The sequence below is a fragment of the Erigeron canadensis genome, chromosome 5 (genome assembly GCF_010389155.1).
Source record: "Erigeron canadensis isolate Cc75 chromosome 5, C_canadensis_v1, whole genome shotgun sequence".
In the NCBI taxonomy this organism is placed as follows: domain Eukaryota; kingdom Viridiplantae; phylum Streptophyta; class Magnoliopsida; order Asterales; family Asteraceae; genus Erigeron; species Erigeron canadensis.
The window spans coordinates 37,288,164-37,313,039 of record NC_057765.1 but is presented as its reverse complement, the minus strand read 5'-3'; the positions used below and the strand labels follow the sequence as shown (position 1 = coordinate 37,313,039).

Below are 24,876 nucleotides of genomic sequence, written 5' to 3'. Positions count from 1 at the left end.
GTGATGGATAGGGTTGGGTCATGGATGATGATCCATGAGTCACGGGTCGACCCCTGGATCACCCGATTACATTTCCAATCAAAATAAACGTCAACTAACGTCCTAAACTGTATTGATACATCCACGTAGTTTGAACTAGCAATCACACACGTTTTTAATACATAAATAAATAAATGAACTATTTAAATCAGTTAGCGTAGTCATTCATTTAGTACGTTTGGGTCAACGAGTCGAGAATCAATTAAGCCACAAAGTCATGGAACTAAATCAAGATTATCAACGTTTAATATACGTTAATACGAGTCAAAAATCACAAATGTTACATTTTCTGATTTCAATTTCTTCTTTGAATACTTAAATTCTATGTATTTTGTGACCGGAAGGCCATTTGTACACAGATTAGTATATTTTTGTACATAATACAATTGGGCAAATGCACACGCGTTGCCCAGTTGTATTATAACTTTATAGGTATCGTATTTTATATACATGAAGTAAAAAAGTTAGACCATATAAAAGAGCTTGCAGTGTTGAAGTTGTTTAATTTATAGGTTTAACCCAAATGGTTAAACACTAACATGAGATAAGCAGGGCCGACCCAATTATGATGGTGGGCTAGGCAGTTTCTTGAGGCCTCCACTTATATTGAGCCTCCAATTTTGGTTTTTTAATTGTTGCGGACTTGGTTGTGGCTATTACTAACGTTTTAGGCTTTACAAGTTTTATTTTGGATTGCGTGATTTAAGGTTTAGTGTTTATTATAAGTTTATAATGAGTGTAAATGGCCATTTTTTAAATCATTTTTAGTATTTCTTATATCATTAGTTATGATTTTCTAACAAGTGCCATGGACCGTGGTGTTTGAAAATATTACGGTAACTTTTTAAAATTATAAAATGTGTACGACTTATTCATTTAGTATTGTAATTTGTTGAGGTTTTATTAGTAAGTTCTTTGATGTTGATTATAATCTGTTGAGTTAAGTATTGTAAAGTTTTTTTTTCTAAATACATGATGTTTAAGGTTGGTTGTCTTTCTAGAGTAAAATGAACCATGCATAAATTGTATATAGTACAGATTGATAGATAATTAGATTTTCACAATCTTGCTTTAAGCATTTGGATATTTTGAGTTTTTTTATTCTAAAATGAATCATCAGAATGCTAAATTATTACATCTTTAAAACTTAATGTGTTTTCTGATTTGCCCATGAAATATAGCTAGAACTATATACTTTATATAAATATTTTAAATGTTTTTCAAACATACAAAATTAGATTAAGAAAAATACTTTTAATTAGTTTTTTACTTTATTCTTGCTGGTCCAAGTCCGATAAAGAGGGTTTTGTTACATTCTTTAAAAAAAGGCCCCAAAATTTATCTCGCTTAGAGCCCAAAAACGTTAAGCCGGCTTTGGAGATAAGTAGTCCTAAGATGGTGTGCATGTGTTACAAGGAGTTTATAAAGTTTGAATAAGTTTTGGGTATGAATATAGTCAAAAGTCTGTAGATAATTTTTTACTACAATACTTAATATTTTTGAAATGGGTCAGGTAAAGTGGCAATTTGGGTACTTATAGTCATGTTGCTGTCTTTGAACATATAGATAGAAAGAGTGCCTAATTTGTGAGATGAGTAATAATATTTGTATAAAACTAAAGGGAGAAGCTAAAGTTAACACTCAAGAATAATTAACAGAAATGAACTAACATATGATTCGAAAGTCAAAATCAAGGAGTAACACTCGTATGAGTTAATTGTTGGGGGATACATTAAAAGGGACATTTTTTGGAACAGAAGTTGAAAAAGACATTTACAAGGCTCTAAATTCAATTCCTTCAATAACAATGCCAAAAAAATTTGTGTTTTCATATCTTTCTTCCTGTAGAGATAATCTATACAAAGTATTTGAGGTAGGGATCGTAACTTCTGCAAATTGAATTTCCATCCAACCATCCTTCCTTTGCTTTGAATGGCCATCCATATTGCAGGTCTCTAAGGGGTCGAAAGATTTGCAATCATCCTTGGTTCCAATCATTGGGGGATGACAATGACTATTTAAACAGATTGACGACCGAAACAAACAATCATCACTGCCACCGGTAATTCCTATTACCATGGGACCCTCAAATGAAGTGTAGTGATTAGGTAGTTTGTATATGAGGTGACATGAATATGTTGTCTGAGGTGACAAAAAATCAAATGTTTCCTGGAGGTGGATATCGAACCAGCAACCAATTAGAGACTTGGTCACCACTTTGAACCTGCAAAAAGCAATTTATATCAGGTAATACATTATTATACTAATGCTCCACGGTGTAGTGAAGAATGATAGTTATAAAAAAAAACAGAGTATCGCAACATATGCTACAACAACGAGATAGCGTTTGGTGTATATTTTGGATAAAATGACTCCTAGAATTGTTCCACTGATAAAGTGTTGCAAAAGGTTGTTTGAGACAGACAACCTACATAATTGGGAACCAAAATTTTTGGGTATAATTAATACATTTTCATCGGTTTTTAAATGGCAACACTCACACATACACTGCCTACACTTTAGTTCCAAGTAAAACTTGATTGAACATTCTCAGTAATGTTATAATAGAAAAGAGGGATAACCTTGATTCTGATTCTGCTACAGAATTGCACGCCCATTCGCTTTTGCTCAAAAATGTACTAGCAGGTACCATAAGACGTTTCTTCATGAATTTGCAAATAGAAATCCACTGGTAAACATTTTCGTTAGAAGTACCAAGTTGGTATCAATTTCAAGAGTTCAATATGTGAAATGGCATTTGGAATCTCAAACATATGTGAAATGGCATTTGTTAGAAGTACCAAATTGTTTTTTTTTTACACACTTTTGTAAAACTTGCGGATCAACCATAGTTTTTGTAAAACTTGTATCGCTGATTTGAAACCCCATAAAATGAAGGCCCCAGGTTTGGGTAACCCGGGTATTGACCTTGGTTCGTGTACATGTTTGTGTTAGTGACTTAGTTCTTGCATATTTGATGAATTTAAGTGATGACTAGTCAACACCCAGGTTCCCAAACCGGCCCTTCCACTTACGCTACATGTACTGGTTTGAGAAGGAGGTGGGGGTTACCATTGAAACTAACAATTCAATACCTGGGTTTCCCGACCCAGGTCTTCTAAATGAACCAGGTTTTCTAACAATACATGTACTAGTTTCAAAAAGTTGGGTGTTGATTGACGAGTTTTACAAAAAATGGTGCAAAAAACTAGTTTTTCGAAAGAAAAAAAAAACTGACTTATCAAAATGGATATATAAAAAGTGATACACTTACCAGCAAGGGAACCGATTTCTGATTGAGAAATGGATCGTACAGCTGAGAATGTAGACGATTAAAGCGTGAGTGATAACTGGCTAAAGTTGGTTGGGTTGAGCAGTGGCTCGACGGTGGTAACCTCTGAAACTGGAATTTGGCAGTTAGCGGCTTGTTAACTGATATACGTGATGTAGAATACAGACTATATATATATATTGTAATGAAAAGAAAAAGAATACCTCTTCAGGTTCAATGGTGAAGAATCCTTTGCGAAGAAGAGAGTAAAGTTCCATCTCGGTTTTCCATTGTATAACATCTTTTGACAACTTGAGCAAATCTGCAAATTTAGTTGCTAATTTTGTTTCCAAATGCATATTCTCCTTGAAACTTTTAACTTGTTTTGTACAAATTTTCTGTAAAATAGATTTCATTAGTGGTATAATTTGTTTGATGCATCATCAAACAAAATTCTAAGTTTAACGTCTAACTTACATGTTCCACAGGCTGAAATTCAATGCCTTCAAAAGCATACTCGTGATAGTGAATAAATTGGTGCCTTGGGAAGAACAGAATACTAAATGTTTGTTGCTTAGAGTGGCTTGTAAACTGGTATAGCTTGGTCATCATCCATTCACTATTCTGCTTTCTGTATGCAATGCATGACGTAGAATAGTGTGTCTCGTTATCCAATTTGTACCCGAAGGGTGTATAACGTGGAGCACGCCCATGGCCACAGTATTTGAAAACAATGTAGATATCGTATGTGACCTGTGGTACCAAAAATCGAGTGTCCACCTCCACTCTGAAATGATTGTTATACACATTCCACAAGTAATATGGAAACTTGCTCCTGTCACAGTCAAACATATGGAAACGGGTAAAGAAAGAAGGTTTATCCTATTTGGGTCATACGAGGTGGCAAGCTATTTGTTGACTTTGATGTAGTGGCCTAATCAAGTATATTAGAATAGAGTAACTCACCTTACAGTTTTTGAATGCCTTGTAGGTTTAGTACCTGCTACCTTCATTTCATGTTTTTCTCCAAAGAAACATTTTGCCGCGGATACCACTTTAGTAATTTCTCCATTTACGTTCATTGATACCCACTGTTTATCAATCATATTCACTTTATTAGTAACAGAACTGTTAGAGCGTGTCCGAAGAGGAAGATAACAGTAAGCTCACATGTATAGACCTTAAATTCTAAAGAGATTTTTGAAGATAATGATATATATGTTTACTGCTTACATGTCCTTATAATTAATACTTAGGAGTTTGTTCATCTTTAATTATGTTAATACCTCTGTATATATGGATGATAGATGGTTTGGATTATCATTAATGAAAATATTCCAAGATATCTTATTCGGATTCTACGGTGTTTTTTAATTTTTAGACTTCGGACATGCTAATTATTGTGACATTGATGCCTCTACCACTCCTTCAAATCCTCACAAGGTTTTTAAAATTTTCTTTAAGGTGTTGTCATGTGAAAGATTAAACAAAACAATATACCAAGAGTTAATAAGCATGTATGATATATAGGAAATACGAGCAACAAATTACCACTTCTTGATCATCAACAAAGAAACCTTTGTAGAGAAACCTGAGAAGTTGCTTATGGCGTCCATATATTTGAGGAGGTATTGGAAGATTTGCAATCCTGATCTTTTCTGTGGCCAAATCAACTCTCACTGCAAGATCTTCAAAATTCTCTAATCTTTGTTCAAGTTTGTCAAATATCTCCTGTATAAGTGTACATGTATATTGTAAACTTGTCTTTTGTAGGGAGACTCCAATTGATAAAATTATGAAACTAGATTTAGCTATACTAGAAGAAACATACATAGGAAAATTTTAATAAAATTAATAAGAGAGGAATATGATACAGACTTGTTGTTGAAGTGCAAACTCAAGTTCTTTCACAATCTCATCCATTGTTGGACGTTCTTCACGAGCTTTCTTCACACATCGATAGGCGATGGCAGAAAATGAGTTCAATGAATGGGGTTCCATTTGTTCTCTTAGACCAGGTGGGATGATCTCTTCTAGGCTTTTATCATCATAACAACGTCTCCACTTAGGCACTAAAATGTTAGTTAGCTCACCTTTACGATACTCACAGCATAATCTCCCGCACAAAACTTCAAACAAGACCACTCCAAAAGAGTACACATCAGACTCTTTTGATAAGAAGCCTGTCTCCCAATACACTGGATCACAATACCCAGGGGTGCCAACTGCATTCGAGAATACATATGTTTGCGGTTGGTTAGCAGGGGCAGCTTTTGATAGGCCAAAATCAGAAACTTTAGCCGTCCATTTCTCATCCAGGAGGATGTTTCCACTTTTAATATCTCGATGTATGAGTCTTTGTTGTTTCTCTTTTGGATCATGTAGAAAATGTAGCCCACGTGCAGCCCCAACACATATCTTCAAGCGTTGGGTCCATGTGAGACTAACATCACTTAGATAGTGATCCAAGCTGCCACGAGTAGCATACTCGTACACAAGGATCATATCATTACCCTCAACGCAAAAGCGTAGGAGGGATATCAAATGTTCATGTTTGTATTTTGAAAGCATCATTATCTCCTTCCAAAATTCAGTATTCCCTTGCCCCAGTCTACGATCTAACTTCTTAAATGCGACATTGATCTGTCCCTCCGGGAGAGAGATCACTCCTTTGTAAACATGCCCGAATCCACCTCCTCCGATCACCCTAGTAGAATCAAAGTCATTGGTGGCCGATACTATATCTTTCATTTCAATTTTAAGGTGATCATAATCTTTCATGAAAGACATTTTGTGAATCAAAGGAGAAAATAATAAGCAGCAAACAAGTGATAGTGAGTAGCTTGAATATAGTCGAAAAAACTACTTTAATTTGTAACGTTTCTCTTTAAATAGGAAACACGTACACATATGATTAAGATTATTAATTTACATATGATTAAGATTATTAATTTACATATGATTAAGATTATTTTAAGATGAGTATATTATATAACATTTGACTATCTTTTCTTTCTACATCATGACGATTTTAAATTATACATTATAATGGGTATGCTGGTCAAATATGAATTATCTACTACTATTAACTATACCATATCAGGTGAATCTATGATAGATTAATGTGTGTGACCTCTTATATCTTCATTAATTAAAAAGTGAAAAATGGGTCGTTGCTTTTTAGTGGACGTCATACATATGTAAAATATACTCGTATATGAAAGTATATATGAAACTACTAAATCAAATGAAGAATATTGACTACAAATAAAAGACCACTATTGCAGTCAGCCTTAGAATCAGTCAACTTATAGCTGTTGACTATACGTGCTCAAATTATTTTTGTCAATTCGAAGAAAGATGAAAAACAAAAGTATTTATACTGATATGATGTTTGTGATCATGGTAAGAGTAACTCTTATGCCCTCAAAATTTAGTTAACTAAAATGCTCTCAAAATAACGTTGGATCCCTTCAACAAAACTATATTTCCATACTTTTATTTTTGTCACCAATCTCTAACCAACATCGTATAGAATCCATCAATATACGTAGGCTTCCTACCAAAATCAAAAGTATATCTAATAATTTGAAAAATCAATGCATGTTATTTTAACCATTGTTACAATTTTTTTTAACGGTAATTTTGGGCTCAGCGGCATGCCTCTTCATATACCCAACCCCAATTTCAAAGGAAACCCGGCTATATTGGGAAACCTCTGTCGCTCCACCATATACAAATCCATCTATCGATGGTTGGTAACCATTGTTTATACGTGTGACTTTTTGTTATTTTAATAAAACTACAAGTACAGTAATAGGGTAACTATTATTGTATATTTATTTTAGAAAAGTCTTAAACTAAGGTCAAAAAAGGTAAATACACAGTTATTCTAGGGACGACTCTTGTAACTTACAAATTGGTGAATGTGCTATAATAACACACCCCACTCACCACTCCATTGAGATCTGAATCTCTCAGGTCAGCCACCATGATTTCTGAACCCTACATCGGCAACCATTGGTAAGAATTCACTTTTTTTTTTCCAGGTTTTATATAGTACTTGATCATTAGCTTTCTAAATCGTGTTTTCTGTTAACTGTGAATTAATATGTAACACATATATATAGTGGATAATCTGTGGGTGTAATCTGTATAATAATCCCCAAGTTATATGTTTAGTTGCTAGATTTTGTTTACTTTATGCCTTCTAAGTATTTGGATTTGGAGTGGATTGCATAAATTGAGTATTATAGTTTTTTCATACATCATTATATTGTTTGTGAGATTGGTGTATGGGAAAAACCAATACTCTGCTATAAGCATCTCACAAAAAATCACATGTTTGAATATAAAATCTCTCCCCCTGAAAATCATGGTGGAAGTATGCTACTAGAAGCATACTAGTTAACCCCTTGATGTATTGGGATAAATATACAAACTTGTGCTTATATAACTTTTGACACCTTATTGGCGGCCCAAATAAGATATTGAGCTGATGTTATTATTTTGTATGCCAATTGCAGACAAATTAATGGTGAATTTATCAGCGGTTATATGAGCAATGTGAAAAATGCTAAGTATATTGGCTAGGCGTGATGATAGTCATGGCAAAGGAGAGCGTCGGCATCATTGGTGATGTTGCTTCTGCATTTGGACATTGTGAAGTGGCTCGATGATGGTTGTGACTAACGATCATCTTTTACCAGCATGAGGTTCAAGGAATAATTTGAAAAGCCAAAAGATTTTGGATGTTTTAATTCTCGTCCAACAGGATGTTTGAGCTTTTTATATCACGGTGCAAAAGTCATGTTTTGAAAGATTTGTGCAAGTATTCAACAAGTAGTGCCAATGCATATGTTAAGACGTCGAATCCATGTGAAATGGGTGCATGCTAATATATGAGTTTTGTATTCATTTCACGTGCATTCGATGCCTCAATATATGCATAGGCACTAGTTTGTACAATCATTGGGAATGTGTGGACGGCTTTGTTTCATGTGCAATATCAAGGCATATCTTGAGACGTTGTTTCCATGTGAGATTGGTGTTACTACAAGGTTAGTTGCTTCACCAATTTCACATGGATTCATGTCTCAAAATATGCATTGGTATTGCACATGGGACAACCTTTTTAGTTCTTCACAAACATGATCTTTTACACCGTGATTTGTAGAGCTCCAACATTTTGTTGGATTGGAATTGAAAAGCCTGGATGGTTTGGATTTTCAATCCCACAAGTACTAGACAAAGAATTGCATTCTTGTACAACTTAATTCTTTTTCTGTGAGGTTTTAAGCTATTCAAACACTCTACCCATTTTTCTTTAAAGTTGAGCACTTTGTAGAAGTTTTGATCATTATGTTTAATTGTTTCAATATTTTTTATGCATAATACTAGTTTTAATTTAGTGATATGGTTTTGTTTTTCCAAATCAAACGACATAGATTAATAGGGTCATGTTTTATTAATCATGTAATCGATTATGTTAGACTGTGTTAGACTTGATCTATTGTAATATTATATCAAATGAATTTATGTTGTATCTTCATTTTAATTATCTTAAAATCTAATTCACAACTAGGTATCAACCAAGTTATGCCGTTGCATAGACATTTAGAAAGATCAATTATATTCAGCTATGTTATGTTAATGATCAATGTTTAGTTTCCAATCTTCTCTAGTGATCTGGATGGATATACATAACAATTGCAACAAGAAGGCCATACCACAAAGTCTCCTAATTATAGCAGTGGTTGATCCATCATGTGAAATGCTTAAAGATGATGCATTAATACAGTCTACTTACATTTTTGGACTAGAACAATTTGGCAAAGTAAATGTTTCCCAAAGGCAACAATTTTCATATGGTACAAATCTGCACATATTGAAAAAGAATATGTGTGTGTATGTAACTTGTCTTCAGCTACTATTGTAGGAAAGAAACTTTGTTTTCGTTCATTGTATGTAAGTTTGTCTCAAAACTGAACGAATTGTGTAAGAAATCGGCCGGATACTAACGTGGCACCATCAAACATCTGATACGTGGCCCAATGAGAGACCACCACATCAGCATTTAGCAGATTATTTACACGATCCGTTCAGTTTATCAAGTTAGTTACATACAATAAACCAAAACAAAGTTTCCTTCCTACAATAGTAGCTGAAAACAAGTTACATATGTACACAGATTCTTTTCCCATATATAAATTCAACACACGTAGCTCCCACTATGAATACACCGCGGTCATAACTCCTGACCCGATTAATATATGCTTCAAGTCTTCAAGATGTGTAAAATACAAAAAGAAAAAGGACACCGAATGATATTCCTACGCCACAACCCCAAACTCGTCAACGCCGAGCGGGGTAGTAACACCAACGATGATGCATTGCCTAAGGTTTTTTTTTTTTTTTTTTTTTTAATTTACTTAAGCAAGTTGACTTTTTCCTTTTATTTAGTTAAACAAATAACAAAGACTACCAATATGTCTCAAATTCAAACCTCAACACAAATAAATGTTATAGGATGAATAAGAAAAGGAAATCATCAAAAGCAATCACAAATACCTTTACTAGAGCACTTATGCCAGTGAAAATTGACTACAAAGTGTGAGGTATGAATGGGTTAGCACAGGGGAATCAAGATAAAAGTGGTTTTCAATATATTTTTCTATTGATGATTAATATTTGAATTATACAGTTATGTACTATATAATAAAATTTGTATATTTGTTATAAATGTCTAATTTTTGTTGTATCAATATCACCATTCATATGAAAACACATCTATCTATACTATCTATATGAGATTAAGATTCTCTAAAGTTAAAGTTGGATCAACTTTAACCAATAGATAAAATCTCATGGCCAAGATTTAAACATCACATTTGAATACCAACCATTGGATTTAAAGATTTAAACATCACATTTGAATACCAACCATTGGATTTAATCCAATGACTAAAGTTAATCTAACTTTACCTATAAAGTTGAATATAACTTTAGAGGATCATAATCCATCTATATTATAAAGTAATTAGTCTTTGTTTAATATTTTAAGTTTTAACATGTATCGAAACCAAATTACATCAATAACCTACCCTCAGCCGCCGCACCGCCGCCACCACCACCACCAATGTCTACTGCTGTCGTTAGTGCCGCTCGCCACCACCACCCTTCACCGCTGCCACCGTTGCCGCCATTACATCACCACCGGCGCCGTAACGCGCAGGTACCGTTTCATGTAAAACGAAAAATGATGGGAAATGTTTAAAATTTAATTTGATTCGAAACGGACATTGACCGGACCCGAAGGGTAGCCAAACAAAACTCGGTTACACTACACTTTTGCTATTCACTTCCCTTCACTCCATTCCAGATCTAATCTATTCATGTCAACCAACACCATCAATCTGTAAGCTCTTATTTCCATCGATATAATAATTTCTCTATCATATTCCCATCTTATTTATTTTTATTCCTTTTTTTCTCAGATCGAATTTTGTTAGCTTTTTTATTCAATTGTTAATTATTCTTCGTGTGTTTTTTTTTACTGTTTACAAGATTAGGGAGGGTTTGTATCAATTTGCTAGAGTAATTTCTAACTTTACTGTTTGAGTTACACAAATTTGTAATGCTTTTAGGTTACGTTCGAAAAGTTTAAACATTTACATAAAAGTTTGATAATAGACTAAATTTCAGATACATTTTGAAATTATTATTTCAAAACTAAAGCTCAGTAAGAGCTCGAGCTGAACTCAATGAAAGCTCGACTTAAAACGTTCAAGACTGAAATAAGCACAAGTAGCTTGATAAAAGCTCGAATCTTTTTACAGTTTGTGATATGATATAATGTTAAGATTTTATGCAATGATCGGCGTCCTTAATACGTGTATGATTTTTATGATTATGTTGTCAAGTTTCTTGATTTCGTGCTGTTTCTTGAGACCCATTATAGCAACTCGCTATTTCCCAAATTAAATATCCACTTTGAGAAAAAAGGCACAATTTGTAATAATTTATAATCATACAATTAATAGCTAGTTTATGGAAAAGCGTATTAAGGTTAGAATGGTAAAATTAATATATTGATTTGGGACAATCCATAATAGAAATGTGGATATATAATTGAAGACGAAGCAAGCATATTGTTTATATTTTAAATTATGAGTAAAGTTTTTTCAGTTGCAGGTAGATGGTTTGATAATTTTGCTAGTTGGGAGAATGGATGGAGAGGATGGTCAAGTTCCTAGCAACAAGGATCGTTCAAGAACATACTTTACTCCAACAATGGAGCGCTACTTTGTAGACCTTATGTTGGAGCATATGCAAAAAGGCAATAGGGATGGGCATACATTTAACAAACAAGCTTGGAATGATATGCTTGCCGTCTTCAATGCAAAATTTGGATCACCATACGATAAGGATGTGCTGAAAGGTCATTATGCAACTTTGTGGAAGAAATATAATGACGTCAAGAGTATTCTTGGCCAAGGTGGATTTTCTTGGGATGAAGCCCGAAGTATGGTGGTTGCAGATAAAAATATTTGGGATTCTTATCTTGAGGTGCAGAACTATATTTTCATATTATAAACAAAACAATTTAGCTGTAGTTTTATATAATATTCTCACTATGGTGGATGTTTACAGGCTCATCCGGATGCATGGCGATACAAGACAAAGGAAGTACAGAACTTCAGTGATTTATGTTTGATATATGGGCATACAACTGCGGATGGTCGATATAGTCGTTCAAGTCATGATATGGATATTGATAATGAAGTCAATGGAGTGAGTGTAGGTGTGTTTTTACTTTTTATCGTCAAGATTTGGGAATTTATTTGTAAAATATTTTAGAGGGGGCAATTTTAACTCATTGGCTTAGGAATGGGTCGAGTCAGGCTGTATATTATCCTTGACTAGTCAAATGGGTAAACTGGAACTAAACGGGACATGGGAGTTCCATTCAGGTAAATATGTCAAATGGGTCGAATGTTCCTCAAAAGTGCATTTTGATGCATAAACCTTTTGAACCATTTTATCGCAGAAGTAATGTTGTTATAGATGTAATATTGCTTTTCTAACTGAATTCTTGTGCATAAAAGCTTTCTTAAAGTTTTTGTTATCGACCCAATTCGACCTCTTATGACCATAGTTACAAAAGCAAACTTTAAATATTTCTACTGTTTAGGTGATAGGCTTGGAAGACCAAGTCCTCCCAACACTGAGCGTTTAACAACGGAATGGACATTAGCCATGGATCAGTTTTTCATCGAGTTGCTATTAGGTCAGCTAGAAAAAGGCAATAAACTTGATGATTACAATTCAACTACCAGAGCAGTATGGGCTGAGATGCTCAATCTATTCAATTTAAAGTTCGGTCCCCATCATACGAAAAGGGTCTTAAGACATTGTTATAAGAAATTGTTCAAGTGTTATATCGATATAATGGGTTTGCTCAAACGAGATGATTTTTCCTGGGATGCAAAGGAGCAAAAGGTAGTTGGTAAAGATGATGCTTGGGATACTTACCTAAGGGTATTTATTTGATGATTTGGAGTTTTGTATTATCACTTCCCCCCTTTATATGTAATGTGTTCTGGTCATCCATAATTGCAGGCACACCCGCATGCACGTCTTTACAGAGAGAAGTCCATGCCAAATTATAAAGACTTAGAATCGATATTTGGAACTATCATTGAGGGATCTGGAATTAGTGACTTGGATATGAACCTTGATGAGGAGCTAGCAGGATCAAAGACTGGTGTGTTTTTTTGTGCAACTTCAGTTTATTTTGATTCTTGTATCAGTTTATGTCAATTAATATCCGCATCCGCAAGGAGCAGAATGGTGGTTTATGATGTCTAGTGAATGTGGTATAGAAAATCGTAGTTAATTGGCATCTCCAGAGTAATTATACATGATGCATCAATAGAATTATATGGTCTCATACTTCAATCCAACATTATGTAGGTAGTGAACGCTCCAGAACTCATTGGACGCTGCCAATGGATAGTTATTTGATTCACTTAATGCTGGACCAGGTTCATAGAGTAAACAGAATCGGACAGTCATTTGTCACTCAGGCTTGGATTGACATGGTTGCGTCGTTCAATGCCAAATTTAGCTCCAACTATGACAGAGACATCGTGAAAAATCGATACAAACACTTTAAGAGGCTGTACAATGATATCAGTACCCTTTTAGGAGAGACTGGCTTTTCATGGGACAATGCACGAGAAATGGTGGTAGCCGAAGATCACATTTGGAATGATTACATAAAGGTGGATATTTTATCTTGCTTTTTCTTTGTCTCTTACTATTGTGGAGTTTTCTTCCTTCTCTCATGTAGAATGTATGCAGGCACATCGTGATGCAAGATGTTACAGAGCTAAAGCTGTGCCTAATTACCATAAACTGTGTACTGTTTTTTGTCTAAGTACTTCTGAGGGTCGATATCGTCATCTGGCACATAAAGCTTCCGTCCCAAGCATAGGTATGTATATTTGCTCTGAATCTTATGATAGTTTCTGTTCTTATAAAGAGATATTATTTTATTTCGGAGGTCGAAAGTGTATTATTTTTTTCAAGTTAAAGAATTTAGACTTATGTCAGAAGTATATTGTTTTTTACAATACTAGGTAGGTGTCTTAAGTCTTAATTGCTATTCATATACCCTTGTCCCGGATGGCACTTGAACACTTGACAGCTTGCTGATTTGGTACTACATGTCCTGTTTTATGTTAATTTTCTTAAGTTCTTCTTTATGTTGTAGGTGAAGGTAACAACAGTTGGTTATCTTCAGAAGCAAAAGAAAACAGCAATTGGACACCCCAAATGGATGAATGCTTTATTCAATTACTGCTGGAGCAGCACAGATGGAATAAGTTTGTTCATAGTTTTGACGACCCGATTTGGCCAGTCATTACATCATCATTTAATGCTAGATGTAAATTACACTATGACGATCAGGCTCTCCAAGATCGATACTCATTCTTCATGAAACAGTTTAGTGATGTTGAATACGTTCTTAATCAAAGTGGTTTTAGCTGGAATGACACTCACCAGATGGTTGTAGCTAATGAGGAGGCATGGGATGCTTATAGCAAGGTGTTAAAAATTTTCATTCAAGTTATCAATACTAGGTTTACAATGCATGTTCAACTGCTTAGTTAGCTAATATGTGATATGAACAGGAACATGCTTTTACAACTTTCAAGGGTGTAGTCTTGAGGCACCATAAAGATTTGTCTTTGATTTTTGGAGGCTTCTGTTCTGAGAAGTTAGTAACAAAAACAGTTATGCCAATGGGTATAGACACGGTTGCGAATTCTCAAATCCCACTTAAAGAAACTGAGGGACTTAACAAGAGAAAGCGGGTAAAAAAGTCGCCATTAACTTTACGACGTAGGGGCAGAGTGCGAAGAAACCAAAGTGATTATATCAAAGAAGTTTTCACAAATATGACAAGTTTGGTTTCCAAGTTGCTAACGGCCAAGATTGACAACAACGTTATTGCAATAGGTAAAGCAATTGATGCACTTAAAGCTATACCGGACATAGATGACGATCTTTTGTTAGACGCCTGTGATATCCTTGAAGATGAGGAAAAAGCGAAGACTTTTTTGGCATTGGACGCTTCACTACGGAAGAAGTGGTTGCTGAGGAACCTCGGACGCTAATAGTGGTACGTTCATATATGAGAACCTTCTTGCTTTAATAGTTTTCAGGAATAATTTTGGTGTTAAACCTTGCCAACTGGAACAGTTTCCAACTTTTGATGATAATTTTTTTTGGCAGATGGAAGAGTTGGGCCATTTCAATATTTTTGTGTGGAGGACCTGGAGGACATATAAAGGTGAATTTTCATTGGCCGGTGATGGAAGGGACTGGATTGTAGTTTGCACAAACTCTTTGGGGCTTCTATGGCAATGGTACACAAGATCATTGGTTTATACCTGAAAGTGGGGTTTTGTCTAAATAACTTTTTTTATGTAGTTCACTTTAAAATTTTGATTAAAAGGAAGGTGTTTCATAGTAACCATCCAATAGGATATCGGGGCCTTAATATTACCATGAGACTCGTTGTTTTATCTTCAAAGGATTGTGAAGGTAATCCAATCCACTGACAACCTCGTTGTATATCTTAAGGCATTAGTTTCATGTGATACTTGTGGATACAATGATTTGCACTTTACAAGTATCACATGTGCATTAATGACTAAAGATACCCATCGGTGTTGTCAATGGATTGGCTTACCTTGACAATCCTTGGAAGACAAAACATGGAGTCTTGTATCATGACTCATGAGTTAGTGACATTAAGAGCTCCAACATCCTATTGGATGAGAAGCGGGAAGCTAGGGATGTGAGTTAGGATGTGGTTAGATATGCCTACTTGTAAACCTGGATCTGCTCATCATTTTAGTCAAAGAATCTTGTAGTTTAAATCTTGTATATTAAATACAGTATATTAAATCTTGTAGTTTATGATTCAATCTATCATTGTTGATTATTTCATATATTTATCATTGCCATACCACACAATCTAATGAACCAACATTGTGTTTTTCCACTTTGTACTTGTTGCTAGCACATAATGCAAGTAAAAGACTGGTCAGCGGTGTTTTGTATTGGATTTTTATATAACCTTACAGTGACCAATCAACCAGGCTAGTTTGACCATATGTACAAATATTTTAAAAAAGTTGTGGATGCGTATAGACTATGGATGATATGAAATCTGCCATACTAAGAAAATGCTAGATGAAGTAGTTTTGATCGTTGATTATTCCATATAATGACATTTTTAAAAAGTCATTGCATTGTGTGTCTGATAATTGAAAGCAAGAAAGTCTTTCATTTATTAGAATTGCAGTTTGCAAAGATGAATCACAAATACTGCAAAAATCTTTTAGAGCCAAAGGATTTTAGTTGGATCCTAAAAAGTATATATGTAAACTCGAAGCCAGGGACCAAGAGTACGCAAAACGCACCAGGTACAAAGAGGATTAAATTTATTCAAAAGAGATAAGATCTTACAAGTTACAATCAATCACCAGTTTTGATCTGGAAAGATATTCCTTTTGGTTCAAAATCCAGCAGTTTCAGACTTTCAGTGTATCCAGCATATTTAACAATCTAAACAAGTGCCATTGATTGAATCGCGTCTTAAAGAATTCTGTCATTATTAACAACTCTAGCATGCATTATGCATATGCGTACATGTAATGGTTTAATCTTTGTATGCTTAGTCTAATGTATACTGGATAAACTCCGGCCTCCGGGTAGTCTAGTGATAGGTGGAGGCTTAAGTTCCTTCGATATGAGGTCTCTAGTTTAAAATTGCATAGGTTTCAAAAGCCCATTTGGAGGCATGTCCACCTTTAAAGAAGGAGATTTGTCCCATTTATGTGCAGGATCCTTTTGTATTAATCTCGTGGATTGGTGACCTACGAAATATGAAACCAATACGATGATTTACCAAAAAAAATGATTTCTACATAAACCCCTGATGTTTGTCAGGGGTCGTTTGGATAAATCACTATGTGTATTATTAGTTTGTTTATGATGTGAAAGGAGAATCATCTTGACCTTCTAAATTGATTTAAAGTATTTCTATTTTCTCTAGGTTGATACCAATTTCCAAACTGTAGCTTTTATTATAAACTAAATAGTTTCAATAGTGACCGCAAAATTAAACGTGAATATAAATAAAGAAAAATAGTATAATTCACGTGTCAATAGTTAAATTGATTAAACATGTTTAAGCATGTAATTAGGTACCCATCTTACATACTAACACATTGTAAATGCATACACAAGAAAAAACCAAACTTCTTCTTTTGTTTCCCTTATATTTTCATTTAATATACTACGTAAACTTGTCATCTCTTTCTTACAAACTATATATTTTTAAACCATGTCAACCCACTACTAGCCATGAGCATCGAGTCATTCCACATCATGAATTTTTTAGCTACATAACATTACAAAATACTTGAGAATTGTAAATTGATAACTAATACTTTGCTTGGAACATTTTAATCATCTATAATTAAAGGTTTCTACAGTTGTCGTGTTATCAATCGGTAAGATTTTAAGATCAAACTTTTGATTGGAGGTTCCGATGGGTTTTCATGGTTGATAAGATCACGGTCGGTTATATCTCTACAGATGGTTAATTACTCTTAACGTGGTTATAAACATATTATGGCTCAAATGACGATTTTTTCCTTTTAATGTTGAAGTGTCACATTTCTAATTTTCTTGATTATTGCATTTTTAAAAGTCGAAGTATCTTTTGAACTATCATTTTGTGTTAGAATTACCAATTCAACATTATGTGTTATCGTAACCTCGAAGATTGTGATAAATTTAAAGAAATTTATTCAGTTATTGAATATATTTTAAATGTGTTATCGTGGTAGATCATAACTTCTTGCTAGTTTACATTTACATACTACAATTATTGAATTTGGTTTTCATAAGTTTCTAAAAGACAAATACAAATGGTAAAATTAAAAGAGTTAGATCAACGTATAAAAATTCTAATATTATAGATATACAACTGTAAAATGATACCAGTAAAACATAATTTTTTTATATGATTAAAACATTACGTGTTCCAAACTTATGTCCAATCTAACAAAAAATAAAACCCCAAAACCTAATTACATCTAATCCAACAACAAACATGCCTAATTATTACTATTAACTTTTGGTATCCAAAAGACCAAAACAAACACCAGACCCGGCCCATTTGGCCTCATTATCCGGACTAGGGTTGGTTAACACTTCTCCCAATCGCCCCCCTTTTTGTTCCAAGATCAATTCTTTTTCTTGTTCACAAACACCCCCCTAATAATTTCCATCCCATCCCATGTAAGTACCAGTCCCACTTTTTATATATATTCTTTTTACCATTTATTTGATTCTTTATTTTCATTTATCTGCATGAAAAATGATCAAATTTTGTACCTTTCTTTTATAAATTGTTGGGAATTATATCTTTCCATTCATTTGATGCAAACTTAGTGTAAAGTTTTGATCTTTAGCAAAATTCAATCTGTACGCATATGATATTATATATCCAGGTTGTGTTTGATTATTAAAAGTTAAAAAAAGTAGTCTCATTTACTGTATAGTGTTAAATTTAGAGGTTATTTAAGGTGTATGTGATTTGTTGGTCCATGGTTTGTGGTCAAGTCGGGTGCTTTGTGTTCTTGGTCCCTTGTTTTATGCTTCATTGGGCCAAAGTTTGGCGCTTTATGTTAGTAGTTGCGTTTGTTACCGGTCAACGTCGTAAATTACTTAAGAATTTTTGTCGGGTAACCGGTACTATTTGGTTCGCGAAAATTTTGATGATCTGCGGCCATATAAGCTGCCAATGAATTAAAATGTGGAATAATAAGAGGTCGGGTACCAGGTGCATTCGGACATACAAGAGTAGCCAACTAGGTAGATATATTATATAATAGTAGTGAACTGAATGTTCATTATATCATTAGGAAAATTTGGAAGTCTGATACATAGAATTGTAAATAGGGATAGTAGTATACATTTTGGTTTGATTTGGCATTATCAAATTTTATATATTTTTTATCGTAGTTAAGCTAGTGGTACTTGCAAGGTTTTATTTTGGAAGCTTTTAAAATTTCCGTACAAGATGTGTAAGACGGACTTGCCGATGATAGGGAATATTAAGATTTTATTCGATGTTATATGCCATGTTTTTTCAAATTTAAAAGTACCCACATCATTCGTGAAAATTTTTTACTGCGTAACTTATGAGGTTGTAAATTTGTGTTAAGTTTTATTGCTTTTATGAAGTCTTAAATTTGTGGTTTTTATGACCAATTTTTTTCCTTTAGTTCAAATGATGAGTTTAATCATTTGCAGATACATGGTTTGATCATATTGTTAGTTGGGACAATGGAAAGTCAAGTTGTGAACAACAATGAGCGTACAAGAACTTATTGGACTCCGACAATGGAGCGCTACTTTGTAGACCTTATGTTGGAGCATCTGCAAAAAGGCAACAGGATAGGGTATACATTTAACAAACAAGCTTGGAGTGATATGCTTGCTGTATTTAATGCAAATTTTGGATCTCAATATGATAAGGATGTACTGAAAAGTCGTTATACAAATTTGTGGAAACATTTTAAGGATGTCAATATTTTGATTGGCCAAGATGGATTTTCTTGGGATGAAGCAAGAACTATGGTAGTTGCAGATGATTCTGTTTGGGATGCCTATCTCAAGGTGCTTAACTATATTTTGAAATACAAAAACTTTTTTTCAATAGTATTAAATCATATGTTTCATATAGTCTGTGGTGAATATTTACAGGCTCATCCGGATGCAAGACTTTACAAGACGAAACCAGTGCAGAACTTCAGTGCCTTATGTATGATATTTGGGTATACAACTGCCGATGGACGATATAGTCGTTCTAGTCATGATATGGATGTTGATGATGAAGTCAATGGAGTGAGTTTAGGTATGCTTTCTCTTATATCTCTGTGATTCTAGAACTGGCGATCTCGACCCATGTATCTTTGAATGGGTCTACTTGGTTAGATTTTTTAATTAGCCATTTAAATGGGTATAGACCGTATAGTAGAAAAATTAACTAAAAAGGATATGGGTCAATCAGTCCTATCAGATCAAACTTGTCGAACGTTGACCAAAGTGTTTTTCGATGCATAAGATCTGCTAACCATTATATATTTAAAAGATATTTTCTTTTATAGAAATCAAATCGACATACTAAGTATGCATAAAAGTATTGGGTTCAAAGTTTTCTAGTCGAGACAACCTAACCAGTTTCGACGGTAAGTGTGTGTGCAGGCGGACAAAGTTCATATATATCTGTTTTTCAGGTGATGGACCAGGAAGCACAACACCTTCCACTACCGAGCATTCAAGGACGGAGTGGACATTAGCCATGGATCAGTTTTTCACCGAGTTGCTATTAGGTCAACTAAAAAAAGGCAATAAACTTGATAGTAATAGTTCAACTACCAGAGAAGTATGGACTGAGATGCTCAATGTATTTAATGAAAAGTTTGGCCCCCACCATACGAAAAGGGTCTTAAGACATCGGTACAAGAAACTATTCAAGTATTATACTGACATAAAGGTTTTGCTCAAACAAGATGGTTTTTCGTGGGATCTGAAGGAGCAAAAGGTAGTTGCTAAGGATGATGTTTGGGATGCTTACATAAAGGTAGCTCTTTGATGATTCGACATGTTCTATCATCCTTTCATTTCTCCCTTTTGCTTTTATCTGTAACGCAGCGATTGTTGCAGGCATACTCACAAGCACGATCATATAGAGCAAAATCTATGCCAAATTTTAAAGATTTGGAATCCATATTTGAAAGTGCTATCTTTAATGGATCTCGAAGTAATAATTTGGTGGAAGATGTAGGAGCTAAGACTGGTGCGTGAATTTTTTGACAGTGAATATATATTTGAACTGCACAAAGCAACAGAAATTAAATTAGTTGTTTCTGTGAGAGTGAGATTACTTGCATTGTCTTGTGAGTTGCAATGTTGTACTGGATTTAGCTGTATCTAATTATCACAATTAAAAAGATCATCTTATGTTTCGTAGGCAGCCATCGTTCCAGAACACATTGGACCCCACCAATGGACCGTTATCTGATTGATCTATTGCTAGGCCAGGTGAATAGAGGAAACAGAATTGGGCAGACATTTGTGGCTCAGGCTTGGATTGACATGGTCAATTCATTCAATGCCAATTTTAGTTCCCACCATGACAAAGATGTCTTGAAGAATCGATACAAACAATTGAAGAAACAGTATAATGACATACATACCCTTTTGGGGGCAAAAGGATTTTCTTGGGATGATGCACGAGAGATGGTGGCAGCTGAGGATCATGTTTGGGATTCATACATTGAGGTGAACATATTATCTTGCTACTTTTGTGTCTAAACTTGTATTCCCTTTTCCTTCAATTGAGTTTTACAACTTTTCTAATGTAATCTGTATGCAGGCCCACCCTGATGCAAGATCATACAGAATTAAAACTGTGCCGAGTTACCATAAGCTGTGTGTTGTTTATGGTCAAAATAGTTCCGAGGGACAATATAGTCATTTGGCACGCACTGTTTCTGTCTCAAGTACAGGTATGTATGTGTTGCTTGAAAAGTTGTGAGACATTTTGTTTGTAAGAAGATATACTCTATTTTCTTTGGTAATTTTTTCTCTTAAGTTTGAGAAGAATACAGACTTTTATTACAATCTTAACATTGTAGTACTCATAATATTTGTTGATTATTCTTGATTATTTTTTTTTTATACATGTATTAATCTGCTTGTAGGTGAAAGTAACACTAGTTCATCTTCGGAAGCACAAGATAATTGGACATCTGAAATGGATGAATGCTTTATAGAACTAATGTTGGAGCAGCACAAAGGGAAGATTGTTCATGGTTTTGATGATCAGGTTTGGACGATGATTACGTCATCATTTAATGAAAGATGTAAAGTACAATATGACAACCAGGCTCTACAAGATCGATATGCATATTTCATGAAACAGTTCAACGAAGTCAAATTTCTTATTAATCAAAATGGCTTTTCTTGGGATGACACTTGCCAAATGGTTGTAGCTAATGATGAGGAATGGGAGGCTATGAGCAAGGTGAGAACCTCTACTCGACTACTCCATTAATAGTTATATATAATATTCGGTTACGCCAACACTAAAACTGTGCAGTTAGCTAAAAAATTTGTTGATCAACAGGAACACCCCTATGCAACTTTGTATAAGGGTACAGTCTTGAGACACCATACAAAACTCTCAGTTATTTTCGGAGGCTTCTCTGCAAAAACCTTAACGACAAATTCAGATACTTCGGTTGACATGGAGACAGACACAATTGATAAAAATCTTCAAATCTTGCCTAAAGAACCCAAGACAGTCAACAGGAAAAAGCGGGTAAAAAAGTCACAATTAGCTTCAGTATGTAGAGGCAAAGTGCAAAAAAACCAAAGTGATGATTTAAAAGAAGCTTTTACAGATATGGCAAATGTGGTTTCAAAGTTAGTAAGTGTAGAGACAGATAAAAATTATAGTGGTGCAATAGAAAAAGCTGTTGATGCACTTCAAGCGATACCAGACATAGATGATGATCTTTTGCTGGATGGTTGTGATATTCTTGAAGATGAGAAAAAAGCACAGACCTTTTTGGCATTGGATGTTTCATTACGAAAGAAGTGGTTGCTGAGAAAGCTTAGACACTAGTATTGGTACATTCCGAGTTTCCTTTTAGCATTTAATGGAGTTATTATTAATGTCTCTTAGTCATGGGTTAAAATTAGGATATTATTTTTTTGAGTTGAAATCAGAAGGTTTGGTTTTTGCATTCATTCACCATGATTACGGTTTTTAAGATTTAAGAATCATTTTTATTGTTAAACTCTGCAACCATAATTGTTTAGACCTCTTGATTTCGCATTTGATAAGGAAATCATTGCAGATAGATTGGGAACATCTACTAATCTTAGCTTGGTGGATACGATTCATTTGCTGCTGGAGAAGGGATTGGAACGTATTTTGCACATAAAATCTTTTCGGCTTCTACATCAATGGGAGCAGGATCTTAGGTTATATACACTTTTCAAGTGAGTTTTTGATTACACCTATTATAGGAAACTTGATTAAGACTTAGTAGGATGTAGTTTCTATTCATCATGTGATGTAATGATGGAATTGTTAATGTTATGATATACGACTCCGTGTTCTGTTTCCAAAGGATTGTGAAGATATTTCAGTCCGGTGACAACACCAATGTATATCTTAAGGCATTAGTCCCATGTGAGACTTGTGCATACAAGGATTTGCACTTCACAAGTTTCACATGTGCGTTAATGGCTAAAGATATCCATTGGTGTTGTCGTCGGGTTGAATTACCTTCACAATCCTTTGGAAACACAAGATGGTGGCAAAGAGAGCCTTTAGTATCTCATTGCACAGTTGTTGAGTGGGAAGCTAAGGTTCCCAAATGCCTTTTTGTAAACATATGTATTCTCATATATAGTCCGACATAGAGGTATAACCAGTGTTTCCCATGAACTATTAAGTTTGGACACCGTAGGTGCTTTCCCCTACAAACGTTTTTAACTCCTCGTGTATATTCTATACATATATAACTACCGATTCCTTGATTTCCGTGCTCCCATCTTTTTCAGCAATTATAGTCCATGTCATTAAATTTGTTGCAACAATGGTCCTATCAGCTAACGGCTTTTTTCAATATAGTCTCTGTTGTTAGTCATTAAGTTCTATTAAGGTGTTTAAAGGAAGTTACAAAATATGCTGCAAATCAGGGTTTTTTTCAACAATGGGTTAGCTCTTAAAGTTCTTATATTTATTTTTTAAAATGAGTTATATGGTACTATGTCATATATAATATTATAATTTTAGTGTGCTTTCATTAATTTTTTTTTCACGTTGTCACATTTTTTACTATTCGTTTTTTTCCCTTCAATTATTCATATAATTCATCATTTAATAATAAATATAACTTATGTTTGTACACGACAATACATTTTCAGACACACGTTTAAATACGAAACGAACGAATGTATCTCCCGCGTATATAAATTTTTCAAAGTAACTTACACATGTTTTAAGTACAATTTTTTATATGTAGATCACCCATCACCGATCACCTTCTATGACCTATCACCCCCCTCCCCCAAGCTTTGGTTTATGAATATCATTAAGGGCGAAGCCCGCTTCGAATCATAATTTTTATTCAACTTACACATGTGTAAGTTGTATTTACACATGTGTAAGTTTCGCTGAAGATGTCGCCGGAGATGATTAGTGGTGATTAGATCTGATGAAAATGGACGGTCTAGATCGAGTCTCTAACAGTGCCTAAAATAAGGAGTCTTTAATCTAACACACCCCTATATATATATATGTGTGTGTGTGTATATATAAAATAAAGAAATCATTTTCTTTTAACTGGAAATCATACTGATCATAAAAGTTGATATTGTAATATATTGTGGTACATTAGTGTATATATTATGTTCAATGAATTTTTGTGTAACTGTTTTATTTATGATCCAATTGGTAATAATTTATTTATTTATTTTATATATTTTTTTATAATAATGGGTCCCTATAAATTAACATAATGTTAAATTATTAAAGAAAACTTATTAATTGTAATCATCTAAACATATTTACAAAAACTTAATTTTTCTTCAGTTAGAAATATTTTTTTTTATTCCTAGCGGTTAAAATTTTAGGATGAATCTAGTCTTTAGTAATTATATATTTAGGCTAGATTGTATCTTTATACTTAGCGTCTAGTTAGTCGTTTAGATATGTTTTTGAGGCTGTAGCTAGCTAGCGCATCTTTAATTATTCATTTGTTCCAATGTTTCTTGGATAGTAAACATTTGTCCGTGTCCATTTGTTTTCGTATTTTTTATATTAAAGATTCTTAAAATCTCCCATCACCTTCCCTCCCTTGATGTTCATGCATTATATTTAATTTGTTCCCAAT

The 24,876-nt window shown here is 34.1% G+C and overlaps 2 protein-coding genes and 1 long non-coding RNA gene across 6 annotated transcripts; all 3 read left to right on the top strand.

The window, feature by feature from the left end:
* Positions 1–7,263: 7,263 nt before the first annotated feature.
* On the top strand, positions 7,264–8,701 carry LOC122600748. Its single transcript, XR_006324090.1, has 2 exons — positions 7,264–7,333; positions 7,837–8,701. It is a non-coding gene; the product is annotated as an uncharacterized LOC122600748 (long non-coding RNA).
* A 1,979-nt stretch (positions 8,702–10,680) lies between these two features.
* LOC122598980 lies at positions 10,681–15,810 on the top strand. Of its 3 annotated transcripts, none has more exons than XM_043771431.1 (10): positions 10,681–10,727; positions 11,504–11,878; positions 11,963–12,113; positions 12,504–12,850; positions 12,932–13,076; positions 13,286–13,596; positions 13,676–13,808; positions 14,088–14,422; positions 14,509–14,999; positions 15,113–15,810. In XM_043771431.1, the coding sequence occupies exons 2-9, from the start codon at positions 11,537–11,539 to the stop codon at positions 14,992–14,994; spliced, it is 2,250 nt and encodes a 749-aa protein (XP_043627366.1). In that variant the 5' UTR covers positions 10,681–10,727; positions 11,504–11,536; the 3' UTR covers positions 14,995–14,999; positions 15,113–15,810. The 3 variants fall into 3 exon arrangements, with proteins under 3 accessions (XP_043627366.1, XP_043627368.1, XP_043627365.1); XM_043771433.1 differs by having other exon boundaries at positions 11,498–11,878; positions 12,504–12,811; XM_043771430.1 differs by having other exon boundaries at positions 11,498–11,878.
* A 2,221-nt stretch (positions 15,811–18,031) lies between these two features.
* Positions 18,032–23,474, top strand: LOC122598981 (L10-interacting MYB domain-containing protein-like). 2 transcript variants are annotated; one of them, XM_043771435.1, is made up of 10 exons: positions 18,032–18,196; positions 19,214–19,579; positions 19,667–19,817; positions 20,200–20,546; positions 20,630–20,762; positions 20,937–21,247; positions 21,342–21,474; positions 21,670–21,992; positions 22,095–22,600; positions 22,835–23,474. In XM_043771435.1, the coding sequence occupies exons 2-9, from the start codon at positions 19,247–19,249 to the stop codon at positions 22,593–22,595; spliced, it is 2,232 nt and encodes a 743-aa protein (XP_043627370.1). In that variant the 5' UTR covers positions 18,032–18,196; positions 19,214–19,246; the 3' UTR covers positions 22,596–22,600; positions 22,835–23,474. The 2 variants fall into 2 exon arrangements, with proteins under 2 accessions (XP_043627370.1, XP_043627369.1); XM_043771434.1 differs by having other exon boundaries at positions 18,036–18,196; positions 22,831–23,474.
* Positions 23,475–24,876: the final 1,402 nt, after the last annotated feature.

What these genes read in the sequence shown, in the direction of transcription:
- LOC122598980 (XM_043771431.1), top strand. Translation starts at nt 11,537, where the DNA reads ATGGATGGAGAGGATGGTCAAGTTCCTAGCAACAAGGATCGTTCAAGA. An exon ending in AGTCAATGGAGTGAGTGTAG is followed by an intron (nt 12,114 to 12,503) that starts GTGTGTTTTTAC and finishes TCTACTGTTTAG; the next exon opens with GTGATAGGCTTGGAAGACCA. An exon ending in AGCTTCCGTCCCAAGCATAG is followed by an intron (nt 13,809 to 14,087) that starts GTATGTATATTT and finishes TTTATGTTGTAG; the next exon opens with GTGAAGGTAACAACAGTTGG.
- LOC122598981 (XM_043771435.1), top strand. Translation starts at nt 19,247, where the DNA reads ATGGAAAGTCAAGTTGTGAACAACAATGAGCGTACAAGAACTTATTGG. An exon ending in AGATGTAGGAGCTAAGACTG is followed by an intron (nt 20,763 to 20,936) that starts GTGCGTGAATTT and finishes TATGTTTCGTAG; the next exon opens with GCAGCCATCGTTCCAGAACA. An exon ending in AATGGGAGGCTATGAGCAAG is followed by an intron (nt 21,993 to 22,094) that starts GTGAGAACCTCT and finishes GTTGATCAACAG; the next exon opens with GAACACCCCTATGCAACTTT.